Raw genomic sequence first — 26490 nt, forward strand, 5'->3', positions numbered from 1 at the left:
GCTTTTCTTGCATGATGTGGCTGTTCAGGCTAACAAGTTGTGAGCAGAACTATCTGGCAGCAGGTCAGAGTTGACTGAATGTTCCCTGGGCTAGAATGGACACACACTGACAGCTGGCATTAACAGAAAGGCAGCCACATTCCAGTGCTGTTCTGCTTAGGGTCCCTAAATGCATAAGTATGTGTTAGGGTTTCTAAAGCTTCTAGATAGTTTTGGCTATACTCCATGAATACCTGGTGCACAGCAGAGACTCTTTCCTTCTGCATATTCTTGACTGATACATGCTAGAAGTGCATTCCCTGCTTTGCCAAAACTGGGATGAAGGGTAGCAGAGTCTGGAAGCTTCCTGCTGGCTGGCACAATATTAGCTATAGAGGAGTAACTCTTCTAGTTCTGAATTGCTGCAGGAGTACTTAATGCCCAGTTGTTAGGTTGCTCCCTGCTGAATGGCACTTATCTTGGATCTGGCCTCTCTTTCTGTCCTTGAAAGCCTCTGAAACTGCTGAGACAAAGTGAGGCTCTGATCCTAGTGCTCTGCATACTCGAACATGAGGACTGATGGGCATGTTCTGTATAGAATAAACCCAAGAGCTTGCGGGAACAAAAGAAGGCAAAACTAGGGTTTTCAGGAAAAACAAAGAAAAACAGTAGTATAAAAACTTTTTACTTACTACATTCACTTGAACCTGTTGATGCACTTGTGAGTTTGTAGTAGCCTTTTGCAATGAACTTCTGGGTTAGCACATGTGAGGAACTTGGTTAAGTCAGACTTGCAAACCTCAGTCAAGCCTCCACCAGCCAGTCCACGATGAACTGCTTCAGAGCTGTTTGGAAAAGGGGTGATACAGATAAGGAAGGCTGAAGTCATAGGTGAGCATTTGGGATTAAATGACCGCAAAATGTTAACGGCAGCTGGTGAACCAAAATGGGTGTTTAACAAGCGTAGACTGAAAAGCAGGGTGGGGATGGACAGATTCCAATGCTGTTAACTTATGAGAGGTTAAAGTTATCACAAACATCTTGCTGCCTGCCAGACAGAGCAGAAATTAACCTTTTACAACACACTGGATGTCTTGAAATACAGCCTGCTGCAGACAAGGAGATCTGAAACCAATCCTGTTTAGTGTGTTTGTGAGACCACAGAAACGCATCAGCTGCTGAAAGGTCTTGCCCAAAGTATGGACTGTACTTCATGAATGGGGGCAGAAGGGTGCAAACCAAAAGAACAAGGCTGAAGCATTTTGTTTGGAGTCAACAATGTCATTTCTCAAACAAAAAGAAAGTATTCCCAAAAGGCAATTAAAGATCTAAGCAACAGACATCAAAATCGCCTGGATTTAGCTACGAATTTACCTATGATTCTAGGTCCAATGTTTTGAAGAAACCTCCAAGCTTACACTGTGTGATTAGAGGTGTTGGATTTATTTAAAGATCTGGTCTCTGCTTTCAGTACTATGTGCCAGGTAAAGTATCATTAAGTGTTGTACAGTAACTGCAAGCGTTCCACTTGCTGACCCGTAACTGAATGATTTGTTGCTGCTTTGTCCTAACAGACGTGAATGTGAAGAGAGCAGCGCATGGCTGCATGCTTGGAAGAGAACAGAGCCAAAACAGGGATAAAAGTACCTGGGATGTGCTAAAACGACTACTGAAATTTACCTTTTAAACCACTAATGTTAGCCTTTCATACAAGGTCAGAACATCTAGAAGGCAGTTATGGTGGATGACATGGAGGCTTGACTTCAGCTTCTCCTCAGAGTTGCACTCCCGTTACAGAGATGGAGTCTGGTGCGGCCAGAACCTGCTGTGAGGACAGAAATGTCCAGCAGCCTGGTTGCAGTACAAACAACCTGAAATTCCACAGGACAAAGTCTGCACAGACTTGTTTGTCCTGGGAAAACACAACCCCTGATTCTGATGGGTTGCTTGAAGGGCTCCAGAAACAGTGACATATTGCAGCTTCTGTGAACAGTCCCCTAAAGGAATGTTTGCACATCAGCAATCCCTGCCCATACCTGAAGTACTGGCCAGGTGACAGCACACTGAGAATGAAGAATTGCTTGGCTGGACTGTACACCATAAATCTTGGTGTGGTCCTGGCTACCCAAAGGGACTAGTAAAAGAGAGCCTGTGTAGTAAAGAAACAGCTGCAGGAGGGGAAAGAAAACCAACCCAACATACACACCTAAGGATCTATTAAACTAATGGCTTTGCCTGGAGCCTTAAGTTGTCCACAGCAGCAAATGAGGTTTTGTTAACCACATGGGCTCCATTTGGAACTTGTCATCCATGCCATGGCAAGAGTTCTGTGTGTAACTGCTTGCTGTGCCTGAATTCCAGAAGGTCAGCAAAGGCTGTTCTTCCCCTAGGATTTCTGTAGAACCATACACTGCATCTGTGTCCCCGAGGGGCAGCACACTGAACACGTTACCTAGTCATTTCTAATAAAACCACTGCTTGTGGAAAGCTTGTACAAATGCGGTTGGCACATAATGAATGTGATTCTGACATCTTCCTGGAAAAGCATTTCTGAAGCATCACAAAACCTTTGGATTTCCTATAGCTCATGAATTTTCTAGGAAGAGGAAGTTAAAGATTCTCTATGATGGATCACACCCATTTCCCCAAAGTAGCAGCTGAACTTGCTCAACCCATTAGTGATGTTTCTGCCCGGTAGGCAGAATCTGGGTTGCAGAGCCCACAGGACAGCTGTGCTTCTGTGATGGCAGCTGGGTTGTGGTTAGTGGCTAACACTTGGTGACACTCTCATAGCTCTGGATGGAGCTTGGGGCTGCTGGTGCTTCAGTTTACTTCCCATCCCGCTTCCCCATCCCCTGTGTCTGTTGGCACAAAGCACCAGGCAGGTGCTGTATGTGGCAGTCCTTCAGGGAGACCCCTCAGAGCTCTTGCCAACTGTCCTGTGCTCCCGCTGCTCCTCAGTACAGATCCAGCCCAAGGCTGCAGCCCTGTGGGGTTCAGGTTCTCCCTGTCTTCAGTGCAGGCTGTGAACTGGGGCTGCCTCAGTTGCATTTGTAGACCTGCTCACATCATGTTTGTAGGCTGCAACATTCCCTTCTGCTTGTGAAGTAAACTGGAGTTAAAATGGGCTTCAACAATCAGATCAGTAGGTGATGGTTTCTGTATAGAGACTGGCTGTAGACTGGTCATGGGGCTAAACCTGAGCCAAAGCCAGTGCCACAAACTCCATCTTGACCCATGGAAATGTGGTTGGAAAATACGCACTGCTGGCTGCTGGGAAAGGTGCAAAACAAGCAAAATAAGGTTGCCTGATACAAGGCAAAGTGTCTGCAGAGGGACCTTGCACAAAAAGCCAAGGAGGAACGGAAGACGACTTGGCAACCCAGTGGTGCACCACTGCCCAGGTCAGGCTACAAGGAGCTGGAAAACTCAGGGTCTGTTTACTAAGCTACCTGTGTTCTCAGCAGAGCAAAGAGGATGAAAATGAGATGTTTCTGGAGAAGATAAATCCTTGCTGAAGGGGGAGGAGGGGGAGACACAATAACAACAGCATAGGCTCTCTAACTAGAAGCAATAAGCTGGTTTTCTATTGGAACATTTTGAGTAAGTAGCATGGCTCCAGTGAACTTTTCCAAACCAAATTTTAGGCCATATCACCTCAGCTGCTCTCAGTACATCCATTTTATTGACTGTGTCCTCCTGGTTTTTGTCATTCATTAACCTTGCTTGCAGAGGTTCCTGCTTTGTCAATCTCATTTTAAGGCAATTCCAGATGCAGTCTGAGACTTCCTTTCTCCAGAAGCAGTGTCACGGTGCTTAGCATTTCTTCCTCTTTAGAGTGAGGGCCCATAATCTCTTGTGCTTCCACTGGGTCCAGCTATCTACAGATCCTGTGGTCCCTTCTTCCTGTATTTCCTTTCTATCCTACCAGCTGGAAGTCTTTTTCCAGGTCCTGTACTCCCCCCACTTTGACTTCAGTACCTCTTTCCTTCCGGAGTCTATTGTTCCTGCTTTCAGCAGGGGGCTGACACCAAAACAGTCACTGCCCCCAGCTGTGACCACATGAGGCCTTTCTCTCAGATTCTCCTGAGGGCTTGCCCACAGTTCCTAAGGAATGTTGCATCTACAATCCTATGGATGTTTGTCGGACCAGTGGCCCTGCATCCCTTCCACCCATTGTGGCCACCTGTGGAGCTGAAGCACTGCTACCTACACCCTCTCCACCAAATCCCTCATAATAACCTGCTTGACAGCAGTGCTTACACTCTCAGAATTGTATGTTTTCAAAGGAGCACCACAGTAAACCAGCTTTCCCTGTCTTTTTATTAGTCCCGCCTGCCCTGCTTTCCAGGGCTGTCGTCTTCTGCTTTAGACATGCTCTCTATGCTTGTAGGAGCTGCAGGCAAGTAGTCCCTGTACTAGAGGGCGATCTGCAGGAAAGAGATTATGTGCCCATTGGAACACCTGGAAGGGTCATGTCTGACAGGAGCACGGCCCTGCCAGCTCTGACATCAAGTCAGTTAGTGCCTGTGCTGTGGACTGCCCTGGAAGAAGGGTGAGGTAGCTCAGGGCCAGCTCACTGCCCAGTCTCTCCACCTTGCTTCCATATGGTGCGATGGGCGTGACATGAAGCTATACATTACTTGAGTACGTATAGCTGTTCCCAGCAGGGACACCTGTAACATCTCCAAACTGGCCATTACAGCAAGGTCTAAAAGTTGTCCTCAGAGCCAGGAAACCCCAGGGCACATGTGTGAGCTCACCTCGTTTTTGGGGTGTCCCCAAACCTCCCAAGCACCTGCCAGGCCAGTCAGAAGCGATGGTACCAGACACTGAAAATAAACATTTGATGATAGCATTGGGAACAGAGTTACAAAATAAAAGCCTGAACACACTCGACAGCTCCTCAGGAGCGATGGGAGCAGCATGCTCCTGCCCTGGCCACACATCCCAGTCACCCTTTCCATCAAACCCCAGCAGTTTTGCCTGCCAGCCCAGGAACACTGGCTGGCACAACTGAAAGGGATACTCCTCTCTTTTCCCTCTCAGACCTTCCTAGCTATTCCCTTACTTGCTTCAGCAATTGCACGAGCAGGTGAAATCAGCTCAGCAACATAATGGCAATCAGCTTTTGAGCAGGGCTAGTGACACAACTCAGCCTGTGGTTGCCTCTTGCCAGAGTTGGTGCAAGGGACAGCACATGAGTCAGGACAGACCTTTTGGCTGCAACACAACCTCAAAACGGATCAAACCAACCATGACAGTGCTCCTCAGTGTCTCTTGAGTTCATAGAATCATGGAATGGTTTGTGTTGGAAGGGACCTTAAAGCTCATCCAGTTCCAACCCCTGCCACGGGCAAGGACACCTTCCACTAGAGCAGGTTGCTCCAAGCCCCTGTGTCCAACCTGGCCTTGAACACTGCCAGGGAGGGGGCAGCCACAGCTTCTCTGGGCAACCTGTGCCAGTTTTTCACCACCCTAAGTAATGGAATATCATCACTGAAACCATGGGAAATTGGGAGCATCTTCTTACACACTCCAGCAAGGGAATACCTGCTGAGAATATGTCCCTTGCTCTAGTGAGGGGGAGAATGCTTTCTATGTGATTATCCTTTCCTCCTCTCCTCCTGTGGCTATGCTTGCTTTTTGCACTACTGAGGAGGAAAGGGCAGCCAGGCTGCCCTGCAATACTGAGCAGAGCTCTCTCCCAGGGCTACTGACTATCCCTAGGGGAAATCATGTGGATTAGCTTCTGTACACTGCTTGGTAAGAAAGGGAAAAAAATGAAGCCAGGAATTACTTCTCCCCCTGAGACATCACTGTAGATTCCTGGTATCCCATCACACTGTAATCCATGGGAAACTACCTCCCAGGCTTTTTGGGTAGTTTACTAAATTTGCTGGCCCCCTTCCCAATCTTCTCATTCAGGAAAAGCATGAGAGGCCAGCGGGACTCAGCCACCTCCTGTCTCTCCTGCAGTCCTTTCACCTACATTCTTTGCTGGGTAGTGAGAAGAGAGCAGGGTCCCTCTTCCCCCTGCCACCTGCTTCTGGACACTCTCCCAGAGAAGCACATTCTCTTCCCTTTGGCTCAGACCTGCAAGTGCAGGGCAGATTCTATCCTCATTACTTCACTCCCCAGCCTCACCACCTCTCTTTCACAGCAGCCTCATGTCCTCAGACAAGACTTCCGTATTGAAGTTGTGTCCCCATTGGTATGGCAGACTCAAAGAACAAGCCTGGTCACCACCCTTTGCTTTCCTGGATGATGCTTGGGACTCTGTTACTGACAGAGGTGGGAAGTAGCAAGGTGATATCTGATCAGGAGGCTAAATTGGGATCAGGGGCTGGTTTCACAGCAGTTGGGAGGAAAGAGACAGATGTAGATGGACAGGGAAGCTGAGGGCCAAAGAGCAGGCTGCCAGCTTGGAGCCCAGAAACCCAGCACCAAAGCACATGAGGTGCAAAAGAAACAGATGCAGGAAATAGCAAGAGCAGTGTGGTGGCAGTATGCGCTCGAAGGGAACAGCCAGCAGCAGGAGGCCTTTCCTGTCCTGACAAAGGCAACAAAAAGAAGCTGACTACTTCTCTGCCCAGCAGCATGCTCTTCCTGCTGCTTTTATGTGGAACTGATGGACAGGATCAGCAGCTTTGCCAGGATTTGGAGCAACCAGCATGGACTGGAAGGCCTGCAAGGGACCCAACTGAGGTAGAGAAGCTTGAGTAACTGCTGTAGCAAGCTTTCCTAAGACACAGTAATCAAACACTGTGCACCCTCCATGGAGGAGAGGAGCCTGCACTGTATCTCCCCATGTCTCCTAGCACAGACAGGCAGAGACAAAGCCTGGCACTGACCTACTGGCCCCTGAGGCTGCCTTGGCTCCTCCTGGGCACATGCTGCTTCTCTCTCACAAGCCCCATCTGGCTTAGCACCAGCATGAACAGACTCTGTCCCTCCTAATCCTTGCACCAGCTCTCCATCACATAGCCAAGCACAGACCTAGTGAGAACAAAGCCAGGAGTGGAGGGTAACAACACTGCACAACACATGGTCACAAGGCAGGATTGTGGCTGCTTGAGCCTACATGAACAGCACCAATGCCAATGTACGCTCATTGCCTGAACGTGCTCCTCCAGACAAGATATACTTTACACAGCCTCCACCCTGGCACCATTCATTCCCTCTCCTGTCTTTCTGTCTAGCTTCCCCTCTCAGGCCCCTCAGTGCACTAACAAGGCTTAATTGTCCTGAGCACCTCACCTGGAGCCTCCAGCCCTGCCCATGGGTGTGTTTTCATCTGAGCTCAGCCCAGAGGTACCACTCCTGGTGGAGAAGCAGAGGTCTCTGGCTGTGCTTTGCGATCCTGACCTCTCACTTGCTTTGCCACTGCAGCCATGCCTGGTAATCACTGGGCCTGATCCTGACCTGTGCACTGACTGCCTAACTTGACTGAAGACTCATGAGCTTGCCTGGCTATATCTCAGTTCTTCTTGCTCAGGTGCTGTGGGGATGGGCAATGGCTGATGAGGGCCAAGGCCTGCTGCTGCCCTTGGGAATGCCACCCTCAGAGCTCTCCTTCTAGGGTGCAGTCAGCCACTGCTGCACCCTGACACTGGCTCTCCTGGTATGACTGCCTGGACAGCTGCACCATGAATGGCATCAGGGAACTCAACTGGTTTAAAAATAGAGCGAGGAAAAAGCTATCAGTTACTTGTACCTGAACTGACTCCCCCAGTACTGTTTGTGTGATCCTAGAAATGGGTATATAGGCACAATTAAATAGCAGTGTAAGAGCAACGGGCACCAGAGGCTACTTAAGACAAGACTGGTGCCAAGGGTGAGCCTGGCAGGCAAGATCAGGCTTCATTACCCAGTTCAAACACTCATCCATGTAGCTCGTATCAGCTGCGTCAGCCAGAAGCCTCTCATCTTACTGTAAGGCAACGTGCCTCCCGTATCAGGTCTCACTGATCACGTAGTCAGAGCTTTGCTCATGTGAACACAAGGCTTCATATCCCTGTTAAACCTGCAGGGTTTTACTACTGGGTTATTTTGCCCAGCAACTCTGATGTTCCTCATTTCATCTGCATGTCCCAAGACTCCATGAGTCTTGCTAAGATCATGGGCCTTAAGTTCCCACTGAACTCTACAGTCTGCTTTACAGACCTGTGAAAATTGTGGAAATGAGTGAAAGGAAAGCCTTTAAATTTAAACTGAAAGTTGTCGTGTCCAGGTATTAGTGCATTTAACTGTTCCTTTTAGTGACAAGCTGGTGCTACAGAGCAATCTCCTTTTGGAGGTAAGGAAATCCCCATCTATTCCACCTCAGTAACACCATGCTGCCATTGGCTGTTGTTGGAATCCTAGAATCATGGAATAGTTTGGGTTGGAAAGGACCTTAAGATCATCCAGTTCCAACCCCCTGCCATGGGCAGGGACACCTCACACTAAACCATGTCACCCAAGGCTTCGTCCAACCTGGCCTTCAACACTGCCAGGGATGGAGCATTCACAGCCTCCCTGGGCAACCCATTCCAGTGCCTCACCACCCTCACAGTAAAGAACTTCCTCCTTATATCCAATCTAAACTTCTCCTGTTTAAATTTGAACCCGTTACCCCTTGTCCTATCACTACAGTGCCTAATGAAGAGTCCCTCCCCAACATCCCTATAGGCCCCCTTCAGATACTGGAAGGCTGCTATGAGGTCTCCACGCAGCCTTCTCTTCTCCAGGCTGCACAGCCCCAACTTTCTCAGCCTGTCTTCATACGGGAGGTGCTCCAGTCCCGTGATCATCCTCGTGGCCTCCTCTGGACTTGTTCCAACAGTTCCATGTCCTTTTTATGTTGAGGACACCAGAACTGCACACAATACTCCAAGTGAGGTCTCACGAGAGCAGAGTAGAGGGGCAGGATCACCTCCTTTGACCTGCTGGTCACGCTCCTTTTGATGCAGCCCAGGTTACCGTTGGCTTTCTGGGCTGTGAGCGCACACTGCTGGCTCATGTTAAGTTTCTCATCAACCATTGTCATTGCCCTTCTGAATCTCTCATTGATGGTCTGTATGCCAGTGACTTTTACTTCAAAACACGACCGTGTATCTTCCAAATTTTCTTGCATTATAACTGTATACCTTTCTAGTCCATTCCCTCCTGCTTCCAGGCAGGTAACACATCACTTTAAGGCCCTGACACCGTATTTAGTGTTAAGTAACAACTTCCCTACCTTAACTACTGCCTCCTGCTGCCTTGATTACTGCATAGGATTAGGCAGTGGGGCTTGAGAAGTCTCCAGCTGACTAAATCGCTTCCAAGTCCTTGTGCTACTGTACCAGGCCCAAGGCAGGAATTGCCTCTCCGCTGCTCTAAACAGCTTCTCCCCGCCGGGCCACTGCCTCCTCCCGCGCCAGGAGGCCCTGAGGGAACACCGCGAGCAGCCAGGGCTGACGGCGCCCGTTCACGCTTAGACTCGGGACGCAGTTCGCAGAGGGCAACGCCGAAAAGCGGCGGGGCCGGAGCAGCCGAGGGCACTAGGGCAGGGCGCTGACCCGAAAGAGCGGGGACTGCCGGCTGAGGCGGTTAATGGCGGACAGCTCCGTGCCCCGCTGCCATGGCGATGGAGCGCTGTGCGCTCAGGCGGCACCCGTAGTGCGGCCCGGCCCCTCCGCCATTGGGCCCGGCCGGCACCCGTCGCCGCGGTGGAGTCTGGGAAGGAGAGATCATGGCGGCGGAGCCGAGCAAGACGGAGATCCAGACTCTCTTCAGGCGGCTCCGGGCAGCGCCGGCTAACAAGGTATCGGGCCGACGCCGCGCGGCTGCCGGCCTTCCGAGCCGGATTGCTGCCCTGCGGCAGCGGCCTGAGCTCGGAGCGGGCCCCGCTGGGCTCCGGGCAGCTCTGCGCTGGCGGGGCAGCCGGGTCGGGGGCTCCTGGAGCCATGGGGAGAGCCCGGGGAGAGCGGTCGGGGCGCGGCGGGACGGGGCCGCCGCGTTGTGGGAGCGGATGGAGGAGCGGCGCCGCCGCCTCAGCCCCCGGCGTCCCTTTGCCTCCGCTCTAGTCGTGCTTCGACTGCGGCGCCAAGAACCCGAGCTGGGCCAGCATCACCTACGGGGTCTTTCTGTGCATCGACTGCTCCGGCGTCCACCGGTCCTTGGGCGTGCACCTCAGCTTCATCAGGTGCGTGCGGCCCGGGGTTACCCGGTGTGGGAACGCGGGGGGTCTCGGTTAGAGAGCAGCGTTAGCGCGGAGGGATCGCCTCGGGTTTAGGGTTGTGCGTGAGCGGCTTCTTCGGTGGAGGTTTTAAGTCAGCCCTTCCAAGATGGAGTTGCCAAAGCACTTCAGCTACACGTTACTTTTGGTAACCTTGCAGAAACGCTGTTTGGCCTCTGAATTGTAGAAGCTGAGAGGAGTGTGGTGTGTGAATCTTGCCAGTAAAGCAGCGAGATGAAAGCTTCTTGTGTTGCTGAGCAGGGCAAAAAGAGGAATATTGTTTCATCTTTTCTGTATCAACCCAGTGGGGAAGATGGTGTTGGATTTTCAGCACGTCATTCTTATGTTAGTTACTTATAAAACTTAGTATTTTAAGTAATAGAGCTGTGATCTTTACTTAGAGCTAAGTTGAGTAACTGGTATGACACATGCTCTGCCACCTAGCTTTACGTGGTTGTTTTCTCAGTTGCTTTGTCATGTGTTCTTGCCTAATCTGTGGGACAGGCTGAATATGAGCCTCTCATGTTGTGGTGAGATCACATGTAGAACGAAAGCTGTTGGCTCTGCTTTCTTAGCTCAAGCTCTGCCCCCTCGACAAGCAATACAAGTGAGAAGTCTAAATTTGGAGGCTGTTACTTGGTGTGAAACTGAAACTGAGTTTTTTTTTCTCATTTTAAGAGTTCAAATTAATTTCTATGGGGAGCAAAGAAGTTACCAAGGTGTTCTTTTCCCTTTTGCCCCTGCATTCTGGGGTATTAGTGGGATATCTGACTGTTCTAGCTCAGAGCTTGCTTTTGCATTTGGTATGTTAATAGAAATAATTGGCTCTCACACAGGTCCACAGAGTTGGATTCCAACTGGAGCTGGTTCCAGCTGAGGTGTATGCAAGTGGGCAGCAATGCCAACGCGGTGAGGAGCCTCTGTAGGCATTTTGCTTGCTTTCCCTCTTGCTAATCCACATCCTCTGGTTTTTGTCCCTTTCCTCTATGTGGCTTTCTTGGTACCAACCTCATCTGTTTGGTTGTTTTTCTTCTGGTTACCAGCCTCATCTGAAATGTGTGCTGAAGGGAGGTGTTTGTCAAGTGCACTTTGGAAGTCAGGCTGTGTGATCTTGGAATGCACTGTTTTCTGATGTGCAGATTTGTCATTTCCTTCACTCTCATTTAAGTGAGAGGCATAGCTCTCTTAAATGAAAGGTGTTGGTAACACTGATCACTTTGAAAGCTCATGCTCAGCATTATGACTCACACGTATCCTCCTGTGGAGGACAGGGATTGCTTTTCCCATGGGGCCTGGAGTGAGACTTCTTGGAGGGAGCTGGTCAATGAGTGGCTGGTTCATGCTGTGTGCTCAGTGTATCTGTTCCTGTCTCTGGGAAGCTGCTTTTCTCTGTTGTTTGTCTGCTACCACTTGCTTGAGTAAGATGTAGCAGTCAGGAGACTGAGTGATCTTCTCTTTGCAGACATCTTTCTTCCGCCAGCATGGCTGTACGACCACAGACGCCAATGCAAAGTACAACAGTCGAGCTGCTCAGATGTACAGGGAGAAGATCCGGCAGCTGGCAAGTGCTGCCATGGCCAAGTATGGCACGGATGTAAGTCTGAGCAGCTGTCTCCTGTTAGATGTGTAGTGATGGGTGTTGACTCTTGTGGGATATGTTTGTTTTATTTTTTCCCCCTCTCCTCTTTTCAGCTACTTATAGATGGACTGAGTGGAGCCCCTGGGCACTCCCCTGACAAGAGTGATGCTGATTTCTTCATGGAGCACACACAGGTGAGAAGAACTGTCTAAACCAGAGAGTCAAGTAGTTGGCTGTTCAGCCAGGAGCAGTCTACTACTTCGTGTAGAGGGACTCTAAATTGTAAATTCCTTCAGTAGTAACATGGAAGAACTAGGACTTAGTCATCAGTGTGGGACATAGTCACAGATTTAAACAGTCCCTCATATGGCCTGTTAATACCCATGTCCTTTGGGTATAGACATATTTTGGAGTTTGGAACACATTTCCTTTGGCTAAAAACTGAATACAGGTCACTAAACCTGAAGTAAGTTCAGGATTGTTTGGTTCATTCTGCAAATGAGTGGAATGAACATCTCCTTGCAGTCTTCCAGTACCTGGGATGTAGCAGATGTCAGCCAGAATCCTGCACAGTCTTCACCGGAGGTGGAAAAAGCAGCAAAATCGTCAGAAAGCAGTGAAGTGTCAAGTGAGTTCCTGCTGAATAATTGTTTCAAGACCCTGACTTCATTTCCAGAGTACATTTCTGTGCCACAGTTGGAAGGGCTGAGCTTTTCCTTTGGCGCAGGCTTGAAGGAGCGGGAGCTTTGTGCACTCTTATGATGTTAGTGGAGACTTGAAAACCCACTGCTTTGCTTGGGTTCAGTCCTCAGCTTTTTTTGAAATGCAGAGAAGGCTGTTTTGGGAATTAGTTCTGTTTCCCTGCTCCCAGGCATGATTATTTGTCCAAGCACTCTTGTCTGTCCCTTGAATTTGGTGCATCTGGAAGTGATGCATGAATATAGAGCAGAAAACTGTTTCTAGGATGAATGATGACAAGACCAAGTATGTGGGGGCATGGCTGTGATTTGAAACAGGTTTGTGTGTTCCTTGCAAAGTGTTTGCTTGCTTTTCATGTGTTAAGAACACTACAGAATGAATAACTTGCTCAGTGGAGATTAAGTTGCTGTGCTTGGGAAATTGCACATATCACACTGTAACTTGGCTTGTTTGGGGTGGTGGCAAGGTCAGAGGAAGTAAAACTTTCTTTGATGTAAGTGGAAGTATGAGCACATGTAAAAGAATGGGGTTGAGAATCGATCTGCTGAATGTTCTCTCTGGTTTTGTACCCACAGATTCCAGCCAAGGCCCATCTACTGACTTGTTGAGCACGTCTCCTAAAGCTCCTCTAGGTAAGTGAGACTTCTCATTATCTCTCAGGTCAGTCTTGCTCTTATTCCTGCTGTCCAGTAGTATGCTCAGTAGAGCTGGAACTGATGAGCCAATTTTCGGAACATCTAAAGGAGCTTATCTTCCTGTGGAGCCAGTACTGAGGATCTCCCTGAACCCCCAAACCAAGCCATATTTTACTGGAGGTTTCCTCCTCAATTGGATGGTAGAATTCAAAGCTGTCACCTTCCCAAAAGCTTGGTTTCAGTTTTTGAGCTTTGGACAAAGCCTGGCATTTGCATATCTAGAACTTGGCTGGTCAAGGCCACGTGGCTGTGGGGTTTGGTTTGTGTGGGGTGTTCCCCCACCCGAACCTTTGGAGGCAAATGAGTTTTTGGCTACCAGAGTAATAGGACTTTATATCTGATTCTCCACTGCCATTACTGTCCTGGCTACACACACAGCATCTAGCTAGACCTTCTTTCCTTAGTGAGAGTGTGCTCCTAGCCCACAGTGGCTTCATCCTGGGTGGAAAGCCTGTGTCCTCAAGTGTCTATTTATTCCCCGTGTTTTGTGTCTCTTCCTCAGACATGTCCATGTGTCTATCAACACAAGAGCCTGCTCCTGCCAGAGGTAACTGGCTTACAGCTGGCCTGTGCTGGCTGCTTGTGACAACTCTGCTGCCCCTTCTGTGATTCTGCCTTCAACTCTTAACTTTAGCTTCCTGTGCTTGGAGGGAGGGAATGAGCCAAAGCTTACGTGTACCATGTTGGGATCTAAGCCATTCCATATCTGGAAAGGGATCTTGCTGATGTTTCTGTCATATGCTTCCTGACAGTAATATAAAAGCCCTGAACAACCCCAAGTTGAATGTTAGGGATAGCGAGCTGAAAAGAGTCTTGGGTAGTGTGGATGTTCTGCTTTCTCCTATTGCAAAAACCTATGGTGAGACTAGAAAACATAGGAAAGGATGTCAAGAATGATCTAAAGTATGAGTTGACAAAAGTCATGTGGGTGTAGAAAGTAAGACGACACTTCTATGGAAGAAAAGCCCAACAAGGGTGATAAGATTTTGGAGCTACAGGTTGGAAGCTGGGAAAATGTCCTGGGCAGTCGCTCTGTGTTTGCTTTGTTCTGACAGTTTTCCCAGGCATCTGCTGCTTGGCTCGACCTTGGCTGGTTTTACAAGAGTGGCATGCTCCATGCCCTTGGAGTGACAGGTTCCTGGTGCCAGGTGTTGGGGAACCTGTTGCTTTTACAGCTTGCTGCACTTCAGGTCCATTTTGTCATTTGTCTGTCCATGTAGACATGACCCTGGAGTTCTTGCTTCTTTGTCCCCAAGGCATTGGTGAGGCACTGGCCTTCTTATGGCCTGAAGCTGCAATGGACATGCTTCTGTAGGCCACCAGCCTGCAACTGTGGAGCTTCTAAGTGCATCTTTCTTGGCTGGGTGAAGTCACCCAGGCTTCTGATGTGAAGCTGCATGGTGTGCCCTGGGCTCTCTAGCAGCTGGATTGTGGTGGAGGTTTGTGTGGATTGCTGACTAATTTTGGCTTCTTAAATTAATTCACTTCTGCTCCTTTGCTGCTTCCCTCCTCTCACAGAACTTAAATCCTCCCTCATTGGAAAGAAGAAGCCAGGAGCTGCCAAGAAAGGGGTATGTCTGAGCTCTTGTTTTAGGGAGAAGGACATAGAGCATGTCCTTTCCCTGGCCCTTGCTTTCTGCCCTTAACAAAGCTGTTTACTGAGAGATCCATTTGGGAAAGGGAGAGAGTTTTAATTATATCACTGCTTATTTTGAGAGATAGCTTTTATATTAATGGACAAAAGCAATTAGGTTTAGATCATGATTCATTATGGTCTGAAGTGTATGTGGCTGATCTCTTAGCACTGGCTAATGGTGGGTTAACTTGTGTTTTTACATACTCTTGTTGCAAGCTGTATCTGGGTCTGTAGGTTGTTTCTGCACAGGGAGACCGAAGGCCCGATGAATACAGCAAAGAGTAGGATTCTGGTTTTCTGAACAATTTAGGGTGAGGAAATCACAATCTTTTGGTTTTGTTTTTCAAGCTGGGGGCAAAAAAAGGCCTTGGAGCCCAGAAAGTGAGCAGCCAGAGCTTCAGCGAGATCGAGCGGCAAGCGCAGGTGGCAGAGCAGCTGAGGGAGCAGCAGGCAGTGGAGTCCAGGAAGCAAGCTGAGGAGTCCATGTAAGTGCCCTGTTTGGGCTGAATACCTTGCACACATAAGGCAGAATGTGAGGTTGATGCTGTTCACCCTAGGACCACCTAATGTGAGTACAGAACATGCTGCCTGGTAGGATGAGTGGTAGCTGTAAGCCAATATGGTCCTTATGGCAGGGCTCAAGTTACATTGCCATGTTTTATTCAAATTAGCATCCCTAGAGGAGTTCAAGGAGCAGATATGGAAGATTTGTGTTTGTTGACCTTTAGATATGACTGAAAAAGGCAAAGCTGAACTGGACAGGGCATTCTGTCAGGAGTGTTGGGGGGAGTCAGTGCTTACACTAAGCCTAGTAAGACTTGAATCCCAGCAGAGGTGGGATGGGAAGACAAGAAGTAGCTTCTCTGTAAGGATTTATGGCAAAGCTGTTATGGGAGTGGGTGTTTTGATGGGTTGTCAAGGTTACCCTCCCCCTTGAACAACATGGGCTGAGGGGGAGGGTGATGAGCTGATCCCCACCTTAGCTCTTTCCTTTAGAGTCACCTCGATGCGACTGGCTTATCAGGAACTGCAGCTCGATCGGAAGAAGGAAGAGAAGAAACTTCAGAACCTGGAAGGGAAGAAACGTGAACAAGCAGAGAGGCTGGGCATGGGCTTGCCGTCAAGGAGGTATTTAATTGTGCGTGGCATAGAACAGACAGGTGCCTTGGAAGCATCCTGTTCTGGAAGAGTTTTCTGAAGGCAGTAGCTTGCTGCTCTTACCAGATAAGGAGCTGGTTTAAAGTCCTCATATGCTGGACTATGTCTCAAAACGCTTCAGGCCCCAGAAGAAACAGGCACTCTGAGGTTCTAGTTCTTGTTTGAGCTTTTCCAAAGATGCCTGTGGTCTGTCCTTGTCTAGCTGTAGAGCCCTGTCCCCCTGCAGAATACTTCCCCCAAGAAGGTATCTCAAGACTTCTGAGGGAGTGGGATTAAGCTAGGTAAGTGGTGAAGGGGGCTGCCATCCCATAGCTCTCCCTTGAGACTTGGGGCACGTGCCCTCCTGTGAAGGCCAGATTGAGTTTTAGGGTTGTAGGGTGACTGTAGGGGCTGGATGCTGTTGGAGCCACGGCCCTGACTGCCTGTCTATTGTGCTAGTTCTGTGTCACACTCGGTGATGTCTGAGATGCAAGTAATTGAGCAGGAGACACCGCTGGTTGCAAAATCTTCCCGCTCCCAATTGGACTTGTTTGAAGATGCTGGAAGCTTCACATCTGGACCCCCCAAGTAAGACTTGACTTCAGTGTAGTATTTGGTTTATTCCTGAATTTAATGTCTGGCCTAAATTACCTTTTTTTTGGTACCTAGATACAAATATAGTCCCTTCTCATTCGAAGATGCATTTGGCTCACGATGGGAAACAGACTCTTCATGGGGTATGGACAAAGAGGAGGAACCCGAGGTGACCATTTCTAGTATTCGGCCTATTTCAGAGAGGTAAAATGCCTGCCCCTGCTACTATACCTTGCTTGTGCATGGGACAAAGGGATGGGACTAGGACCTGTGGGGAGAGATGCTGCTGTGTGATGACAGGAGGCTTGTGCTCCGAAAGACAACTTGCATGGACAAGCCCAAGAAAAAGGGCTTGGGTGAAAGGGGCTTTGAGTGAAAGGGGCACTTACTTGCTTGTCATGAGACAGCCTTTATGGTCATCAAGTGCTGGCTGTCCTGAGGTGAGGTGTGGAGAACCCTGATGGTAGCCACACCTGAGGATTTGTTGCTTTCTTTTGGTCAGCTGGGGTCTGAGAGAGAAGTCTGTTTCTTTACTGTGTTGGTGAGCTGAAGCTGGATGTCTCCTCTCTTGTTTGCTCAGACCCACCAGTAGGCGGGAGCCAGAGAACAGGACATTCGTTGTGGAATCCAATGAAGCTCGGCAGAAGTTTGCAGGGGCTAAAGCCATCTCTTCGGATATGTTCTTCGGGCGGGAGGCAGATGCTGAGGTAGATGCATTCTGCAGTGCTTAAGCTGGCACGGCTCTGGCTTCATCTCCTCCTGTTTGCTCAGGTCTTACTTCATTCCCTTCCTTTATAACTATTTGGTTTTGTTTTCTGCTGCAGTATGAAGCCAGATCCCGACTGCAGCAGCTCTCGGGCAGCAGCGCCATCAGCTCTGCAGACCTCTTTGGAGAGGCTGAGAATGTGCACTCAGGTTTGTTATCACTCAGTGGACTGAGGAAGGGAGCGGGTTTGGAGGACCTGGACTGGAAGGGGTCAGGATGCTCTTTGGAGCTAGGGGACTCTGGGCTAACTGCTGCTGGTTCTCGTAGGTGGTGTGTCCATTGGAAATGTCCTGCCTGCAGCTGACATTGCACAGTTCAAGCAAGGAGTGAAATCTGTTGCTGGCAAGATGGCTGTCCTAGCCAATGGGGTGATGAACTCTCTCCAGGTGAGCTTACACCGTGGCACCTTCAGACAGGCCGTAGTCACGCTCAGAGGCTCTCATAATATCTCACAGTATGGCTTCTGGAGTTATCTTCTCAAATCATGTGCAAAGCCCCACATAGAGGCCTCTCTTTTATAGCTGATCACTACACTACAACAGCTGAGCAATTCCACTTGGCCAGCCATAACACTCCTGCTGGACAGGACACCTTGTTGTGTCAGATATGCTTTTTCCCCCACAAATCCCAGGCTGAACTTAAGAAGTTGGGTGTTGGAGCGACATGATCATAAAGTTCTTTCCAACCCTAAATATCCTATGATTCTATGATTTTACTTCCTGCCTTTGCATGGCATCCTGTCTAGACCTTGTGATAACTTGTCTCTGGACTCTGCATGAAGTTTGTAGCATGGTGTCTTGGTGTGTTTCCTCCCCAGGATCGTTATGGCTCATATTGATGACCCAGGGACTGCAACTCAAAGAGAAGCCAGGAAGAGGCACTGATGCCACCTTTGCCTGGAGTAAACGCTGCAGGATTGTCTTAGTTTGTCTGGGTTGGGTGGGGAGGGGGCCAGGACATGGCTGTGCCCAGGGTGCTTTCCAAATATCTCTGGATTCCACTCTATTAAAATTCAGTGTGCCCTCACACCCACTGCTACCTACTAGCCAGTGGAGACAGGCCTTCTTACAGGGTTAAACCTTGCTGCTGTACAAGACAGGACAGGAGCTCCGGGGTTGCCCCCATCAGTGCTCCTGTCTGTCTTGGCCTATACCTTAGCTCACTCAGTGGCAGAGAGAAGGGGAATGCTGTTTCTCTAAACATCGTGTTACCTGGGTGCTGTGGACATGACTGTTTTTGTTCTGCTCAGTGCTCCCATTCCATGGTGCTGTGGAGTCCTCTCTATTTGCAGGGTCTCACTTTGACCATGGGATAATCCTTTCTACTGTCTTCTAAACCAGCATATACTGATGCATGAGAAAAAAAAATCAAAGCAAAGATTATTTTTTTAGCTTCTAATTACATCATGAGTGAAAAAGGCCCAGGTAAAGAAGTTCTGTAACGATATTTGCTGGAGCCCTGGTTATTTTGTTGCTCAGTTTGAGCCGAGGTCAAAGTCCCGAGCCCTGATTTCACCATGAGGTGAACTGCAGGGCAGCAGTGAGGGAGGGCTCCTTTTAGTCCTGCTTTTACTAAGAGTGTGTTGTTCCTCTTCCTTGGATTGTGGGGTTGAGGAGGGGCTGCTGTACCGCCGAGCCAGCACGGGGAGGGACGTGAAGGGTTTCTTGCTGTTCGAGCAGGTGTTTGGCCGGAGCAGGGACAGGACCGACCCTTCCAGTGTCTGCCCCATTGCCCTGTTAAGCTCACAGCCGTGGAGGAAAGAGTGCTTGCGTGGTACTGCGAGAGGGGTGCGTGTGTGGCCCATGTGCGGTGCGCCGCCTCTTGTGGCCGAATTGGGGTTACCGGTACCACCGCCCTGGGCCCCAGGTCTGCAGCGCCCCGCAGGGGGTCAGCGGCCTCACACTGTGCTTTATTGCCTGGCCAACACAGCCACGGAGGGTGCAAGAGGAAGCGCAGTCATTGAGCAGGGTAATAAATAACTTACAATAAATAAATCTCCCGTCCCGCGCCCTCCATAGCACGGCTGTGGTACAGATCCGCAGTAGCCTTAAAATAGCTGCAGTGTGTGTTGAATCCACCCAGCTGATGGCTGCCAGCTTTGGGGTACGGCTCCTGGTGGCCCATGTTGCAGTGTTGCAAGAACAGGAGGTGCGAGGAGGCTCCCACAGAACCAAGAGGAACCCAAGACCCCCAGGGAAGAGTGAGTCTGTGCAGGGTGAGACGCAGCAGCCATGCCAGAGCAAGTATTAGGGCTGTGGAGGCCAATCTGCTGCACTGGTTGCCATTAACATCCTGAGATTGCTTCTCTCTGTAGTTGTAAAGGGTTACATGCCACTATGTATAATCCTACAGTGCCAATATTGACAAAAAATACTTGGGGCTCATTTGAGAACTGTTTCCAGCTCCCCTCATGCTTCTGCCCACCCAGCACCAGCAGATGCTCTGCGTATTTGCACACCACACAACCTGGGGGCAAGGAATTGACTTTTCTGAGCCTCTTGTTTCCTCCACCCCCTATGAAGCTTGCTTTTCCAAATGACCTAAATATGCTATTCGAGGCTTCACAGTGGAGCAGAGGACACAGCACCATGCAGTACTTATTGCAGCCTAGCTTACTTGCTGTATTTGCTTTGGCAAGACTTGGATGCATGGAGAAGGAAGCAGAGAGAAGCGGCATGGCAATACCTAAGGCCTTTTCTAGGAGTTTCTCTACCTTTGATCACATGCAGGTGCAGCTTTACTGTGAATAATTATAACGGAGCAGGACTGCAGAGCTGCCACTGGTGATTTAACCCCTCTATTGTCTAGGCCAAGCCTGAGCACAGCTACACTACACTACACAACACAACACTGGCAAGCAGCCTGCACCGGCACTCCCACGGCTCCAGCAACTGGTGAACCTTGGGGAGAGCCCTGGTGCTTGCAAGCAGAGGCAGAGCTATCGGGTGCTGGTTTGTCTTGCCTGCCAGCAGAGGGGAGCAGAACCCTGCAGCTGGAAACAGCTCCTGCATGAGTGGAGCTAGGAAAAAGGCGGAGTTCCTGCGGGGATGAGACGGGTGGACCTGGTAAAGGGGACTGGCACAGCCACACACACACACACTGGTGGTGTGGACAGAACCCACGGTCAGAGCAGATGCTCTGGGGGGAGCTGCTGCTGCTCCAATGGGTTCTGGAGAAGCCAAGATGGGAATGGTGCCCACCCTCACAACCTTCAGTTCTCAGAGGAGTCTGTCTCTTCGTTGGAGCCTTCACTCTCAGCATCCATTTTTCGCCGATGGTGGAGAGGTTTCCAGGGACAGTTCAGCCGGGGTGAATTACGCACAGGCAAACTGGCCGTGTCCCCGCTGGAGCTGGGGGCACCAGAGACGGAGAGCCCTGAAACCTGAGCTACCCTGAAAGAGAAAAGACAAATGCTGGGCAGCATGACTTGTCATCCCCAACCCTCACCGCAGCAGGACTCATTCACAGCTCACACAGGGATGGAAAGATGCTCATGGCACTGAGGGGGAACACTTTGCACCAGTACCTACAAGATTTGCCATAGGATTCTTTTTTCCTGATTAAACAGATCTTTCTTCTGGGCTGAGCCTGTGTCCTCCAACACTCCTGGTTTTCACCATCCAAACAAAACTGCCCTTTTCATTAGAAGAGCCTGCTGCTTCCTCTAGATCACTCTTTGAGGCACACTTTCCCCCTCTGTTTCTGAAGCCTTTGTTAGCTGCACCAGAACACCCTAAAGAAAGAGTCCCTCTCTACTCAGGCTGTTGTGTTAGCTCCTCAATTGTTTTATAGTAGAGAAAGTGAATAGGGACAACAAAGTCTCCCTTAGCATGCTAACTAACTAATCTGTTGCTTTACCTCCTACTTTAGGCAATTTCACTTACAATTTGTCAAGTTCATGATCCATGGCAGGGTCCACAAACAAGTCTCCTTTATCTGGCAAAGCCCCTGGAGAAAAAAACAAGGAAAGTATCAGAGCAGAGTTAGGTTATAAAGAAAAGTGCTCAAGCCATAGCAGCATCCAAAATCTGCCCTGCAAGACAGAGAAGACTCTTCCTTATGCCTATTAGACAAATGGACACTGAATGTGGAGGATCATGGACAGCTAAGGAATGATGGATCTATATTCCATGTCCTTCACACAAGCTGTGGCTGAGCTCGTACTAAATGGGAGGCACTCTCAGTAGTCTCACCTCGGAGAACTTGAAGAGCCCTCAGGATTGGCAGTTTCCATTCACTGCACAAAACTACCGAGTACTGACTGTCAGGGAGATGACAGAATGTCAATTCAGGCCTCTGCTAATTGCACTGTATAGTCACCAGTCCCAGATCCTATCAGAGCAATAGATCTGTTGTTGTCTGTGCCACAGCCTGAAGCATGCACTGTACCACCCAGGGAGATGCATACTTCTGTGCCACCTGCCTTTCTTGTGGTGCACTGAGCTTGGGGATCAAAACACTCCACAGATGTAAGACTATTGCCTTCCTTGCAATTCAGGAAAGTCAGGCCTGACTCTGGTGTACATGGAGCCTTCAGGAGGAAGTGTGATGGACTGTGCTGTAGTGTTGCTCGCTGTCTGGGTGACAGCCTGAAAGACTGGGCCAGTAATCATGTACCCTTTCTTAGCATAAGGTCAGCACGCTCTTTTGCACATTCAAAACCCTACTCAGGATGAAGGACGAGGTGTAGGACTGGAACAGCTGGTTCACTGTCCTTGCCGTTCTCTGAAAAGACACTGACACCTCAGGAAGAGCATGGAAAGGAAGATGGGGCTCTTAGGAAAGCCCTCCTTCCTAACTCTGTAACAAACTCCACCTTGTACAGGGGTCGGAGGAGGGTGGGATGACAGGAATTGCTTACCATAGCCTGGATAGTGTCACTGCACACCAGGAGAGAAAACCCACTTGGTAATCTGTACCAACAGGGCAGTGAGGAGTGCTCTTGTTTGTCAGAAGACCTGGGTGCCACACTCAGTACCTTTGGCAAGGGGATTTGTACTCCCTGGGGGGACACAAACCTGGTTTCTGCCCCTGGCATGTTGCTCTTGAAGGACAGGCTGGAGAGTTGCTGCCTCACACAGACAAGCTGGCAGCAGTCACCAAAAACATAGCAATGAAGGGCCTGAAAATCAGAACCAGTTTAGCTCAGAACTGATTCCCCCAGGTCTTCCCCTCCTGCAGATGAACAGGGAAGCCTGGCACTGCAACACAGTGTCAGGAGGTCCAGTGAAGTGCCCCAGCCTGCTCTCTTTCATGGGCTCTATTAAAAGAATAAGCAGCTAAAGCCTGTTTCTGTGTTTGTAGAATGCACAGCGAGGTCTCCAGGGCACAAGAATTACACAAGTCAGTAAATAACCCTCAAAGGATTCACAAATCAACACTGACACTGGAGTTAGGCTGCGGATTCCAGTCTGCCTGACAAACACGTAAGCACTACTCCAGCCTGAATGAGCTGCTCTAATCCCTACCCCTGTTTCTCAAGGGGAGCTAGTGGTTTTGTGAGACCAGAGAGACAGCAGGCATCCTGACTGAAAGCTCCTTTACCTGAAACTGCCCTCACTGAAGGGTTCTGGGGAGCTTGTGGTCCCCTACAGCCCCAGAACTATTGAAATCACCCTTCAGGAGAATTAAAAGACACCAGGAAAAGAATCCTCTTCTCTGTGCCAAGATGCTAGCACCTGTCAGACTTGTGGCTGCTGCCCCTCCTCTGAGAGAGGCCTCAGCAGGAGATGGCAGAGGGCCAGGGGCCGGCCCCACATTATTGGCAATGAAAAGCCACACACTTCGTAGATGGCACAATGGAAGCTGTGGGCAGGATGTGTTTTTTTCTGCTCATTTGTTTCCTTTGCACTCAATCAGAAGTGGATTTCATAGGGCAAACGGGAAAAGAAAACCAAAAAGATTTTGCTTGCTGCAATCCAGGCATCACCTTCCCCAGTGAATACACAGCTTCCTAAGCCTGTTTGCAGAGGAGATTGCAGGGCTGTGTTCATGCACCTTTGATACATAATCTTCACGTTGCTGGGTAAGCAGCCCTGCCCCAGAGGAGCATTAGCAGCTTAAATGGTTTGCTGTAAGAAGGGGCTCAGCCAGGGAGGGGACACTTCTGCTCTATTATGACACACACACCTGTGCAAAAGAACAACCCTTGGGCAAGGTACACCTTTTCACTGAGGCTTGTTTTGTAATATAGGGACTGGCAGGGCCTCAAGACTACAAGCACAGGGAAAGGATTCCTACCCAAAGACAGAGACATCCTACTCTTACTGGCTAGATTATTTGCTGAATGGAGATGAGTGAAGATGAGTGTTTGGGCCTCCATACATTTAAACTTACCTCCTGGATACAGCCTTGTCAAACACAAAAAGCTGTTTCTGTTCCCCTTTGCAAGAGGAGGAAGAGCACAAGCAAGGCATATGGGACAATATGGAATTGTGAGTTTGAGTTGTGTATGGATTACATATTGTCTCTTGCCAATGCAACACATTGCTTCTATGCTCTAGAACAACTTTGACCAGCACAACATGGAAACAAGCAGTGAGATGCTGCTTGGGAATCCCTCTGGTTCCCCCAGCAGTCTGGTACAGAACTGTGTAGCAGTTTGTGTTTTATGATACCACCAGGTTTTCAGTGAGCCATAGATGAATATCCTAGTTAGATCACACTGCCTTGAGGGAAGATGGGGAAGAGCTGGGAAAGACTGGGCTTTCAGTCTTTGAACCAGGGAGGCAGCAGAGGTTTTCCCATTAGGTGTGCCTTCTATACTCATAGATGAGAGCAGTCTCTTAAAATCTATGGGAGAATAAAGGACTAAAACATAGGATGGGACTCCAGTTCAGTACTGTCCACAGCATCCACCATCTTACTCATCTCCTGACCCCCTCTGCCTCATCTTTATAGCCAAATGTTAAAATTTTCTGCTAAAATGATCAGCTACTGAAGAGGTAAACCATTGCTATCTTAGGGCAGCATTTCATATCTACTTTTGTCCTTGAAGAAGCTCCACGGCTTCAGGCGGACAGTAAAGGCACAGTGTTCTGTGTTAAAGTTTAATCCATCAACAAAAAGATGAAAAACTTCCCCTCCCTCTTCCTGCCAGTGTAAAATCTGGGGCACAATTACAGAGGAAACTCCCCAGAAATGCAGAATGACTGAAAATCAGGAGCTGTACCACTCACAGGAGTCTTACCTAGAGCTCTGTTGATCCCCTGATCCTTCACAAGTGCCATAAGGAATCCATAGAAGGTTAGTCTCTGTGCACCACCCAACATTTCCTTCACAAGAGCAGAAGGTGGACAGCTAGGAAAAGAGAGACAAAGAGGTCATCTTGTCTATTATCATCTTTTTTTGACCCAAGACCTGGCTCAAACCACAGAAATAAACTCTGTTTCCTGTTCTAACACTGTCAAGTTGCCCTGACTCAATTTAAAACAAAGAGCCACCAACTTGCTTATTTAGCATTGCATCTGCTCCCTGTTTTCCAAGCAAGATGTTTGAGCTGGGGTACATCCCTAGGAGTTGTCTTTCCTGTCTCCATTCCAAGAACAGGGAGAAAAGCCTAAATTCACTCAGAGGTATACACAGCCTGACTCTTAGCACGTTCTTTCATAAAGCAACTGGGAAATCCTTTCTTTTGTAAGACAATAAACTTTCATGAGGGTTGTTAGGTTGTTATTACCCTTTTACCAGCGACAGTCACCCAAGGGGCAGGAAAACCTCTCTGATGATAGCCTAAATATGTAAGAAAACAATATTTAGGTAGGGACTAAATGGACATGTCCCCTTCTTCTACACTCACCTTAACCTCTGGTCCTGATTTCTAAGCAGTATCATCAAAGTGGTTCTTGCTCTTGCCTAATACTTCTTAAAGGAATTCATGCAAAATCAATCTACCTCATGAAGAGGAAGTGTTGAACAGTCCATGTGGGCTGTGTTATTCATCAGGCAAAGGTGGTTATCAAAGCCTGGCTGAGTACTGAGCTACCGGATGAAAGGCTGGGAATGGCTCCCCTGACAGTGCTGTGCAGAGCCTGACCTATCAGATGGACTCACAGTGTCTCTCCCATCTGAAGCTATCAGGATATACAGCGAATATAGAACTTCTGTTATTTAAGAGAAGAAAACAACCTGGCATCTCCATGCTTAGTTATCTATAATACTGGGCAGCAGTTCAGCAGTAATTTTGTGGATCACAAATTTGGACTCAGGCACCTAAACCAGGATTCAGGAGGAACTTGTGTCCTGAGCCTTTTTGTGGACCTAACCCATGACTTTCTAGCAAGGCATGTGCTTGCTACCTGGAAGAAACTATGAAGAAAGAGTCAAAGCTATACAATAAGGCCTAGTATTGCTCCATCCCCTGCTGAACTAAGGCTAGTCTTGTGCCTGGGATCTGTAACTGGAGACTAGCTCTATCACAGGCTTGGGTACAGACCAGCAGTATGGTCTTGTCTAGGTATTAAGGCTTCGAACTCCATCCACCCCAGTGGGCCTTTCCTGTGCTTCAATACCAAGAATGCAACTGCACTTGTTTATCTCCCCTAGTTAACTCATGGTAGATGGCCCTATCCTTGACGAAAGTGTCAATGATGAAATGATAAGGAAAGCAGAGGCCCAGCTGAATCCATTACTTCGAGAATCAGCTCAAATCCCATGTTTTTTAGGTCCAGGAAATTGTTTCTCTCCTTTAGTTAAAGTGGTTCATGTGATCTCTCCCTTTATACTTCTCCATTGAGACGTATTTGGGAGTTACTGCTTGTTCAAAGTCCTGTATTTCATCAGAGCTCTAGCCTTACAAAGGTCTCCAGAGACAGAGACTTCAAATCTGTGTTTTGGACTCCATTCATACCTGTATTTTGATCTGTCACACAAGGACTCTAGGCACTGGTAGAACAGAGATGCCTCTACCCCATCCAGTGGGCTGCAGTCACTGGGGGGCTGGCGCTGCCGATGCTGCCCAGAGGATGATGTTGGCACAATCACAGTATTTGGATTCTTACCAGCCAATAGATCTTGATAAATAGCAGCCACACTTTCCAGGAACTCTGAAACAAACAGCAGGTTAGTTAAAACTCAGGGCTATAACCAGCAAAGTACCCTCCTGACCTACCGGACCTGGGATTAAACTGTCAGTCCCTGCTCTGTGTTTTAGTGTTTCACATAGCACCAATAGGAAGTAAGCACAACATTACAGCATCCTGC

The 26490-nt window shown here is 48.9% G+C and overlaps 2 protein-coding genes across 4 annotated transcripts in view; one reads left to right on the plus strand and one right to left on the minus strand.

Moving 5' to 3' along the window:
* The first annotated feature begins 9619 nt into the window (after positions 1–9619).
* On the plus strand, positions 9620–18735 carry ARFGAP2 (ADP ribosylation factor GTPase activating protein 2). 2 transcript variants are annotated; one of them, XM_061462113.1, is made up of 17 exons: positions 9620–9769; positions 10032–10150; positions 11020–11092; positions 11646–11777; positions 11876–11956; positions 12288–12390; positions 13037–13093; positions 13659–13703; positions 14675–14727; positions 15141–15277; positions 15789–15920; positions 16389–16517; positions 16599–16727; positions 17104–17230; positions 17348–17438; positions 17557–17675; positions 18107–18735. In XM_061462113.1, the coding sequence occupies exons 1-17, from the start codon at positions 9698–9700 to the stop codon at positions 18125–18127; spliced, it is 1620 nt and encodes a 539-aa protein (XP_061318097.1). In that variant the 5' UTR covers positions 9620–9697; the 3' UTR covers positions 18128–18735. The 2 variants fall into 2 exon arrangements, with proteins under 2 accessions (XP_061318097.1, XP_061318098.1); XM_061462114.1 differs by lacking the exon at positions 13659–13703.
* A 1150-nt stretch (positions 18736–19885) lies between these two features.
* CSTPP1 (centriolar satellite-associated tubulin polyglutamylase complex regulator 1) overlaps positions 19886–26490 on the minus strand; it is an 84372-nt gene continuing 77767 nt past the window's right edge. For both annotated transcript variants that reach the window (XM_061462219.1, XM_061462220.1), the window contains exons 6-9: positions 26138–26333; positions 24479–24588; positions 21174–21237; positions 19886–20681 (exon numbers count right to left, since the gene is read on the minus strand). In XM_061462219.1, coding sequence (XP_061318203.1) covers positions 20501–20681; positions 21174–21237; positions 24479–24588; positions 26138–26333 — 551 coding nt within the window. In that variant the 3' untranslated portion in view covers positions 19886–20500. The remainder of the gene's footprint in view (positions 20682–21173; positions 21238–24478; positions 24589–26137; positions 26334–26490) is intronic.

This window comes from Pezoporus flaviventris, unplaced genomic scaffold, assembly GCF_033815535.1.
Source record: "Pezoporus flaviventris isolate CSIRO_AGI_PZ_B2104156 unplaced genomic scaffold, CSIRO_AGI_Pfla_v1 ptg000035l, whole genome shotgun sequence".
Taxonomy (NCBI): domain Eukaryota; kingdom Metazoa; phylum Chordata; class Aves; order Psittaciformes; family Psittacidae; genus Pezoporus; species Pezoporus flaviventris.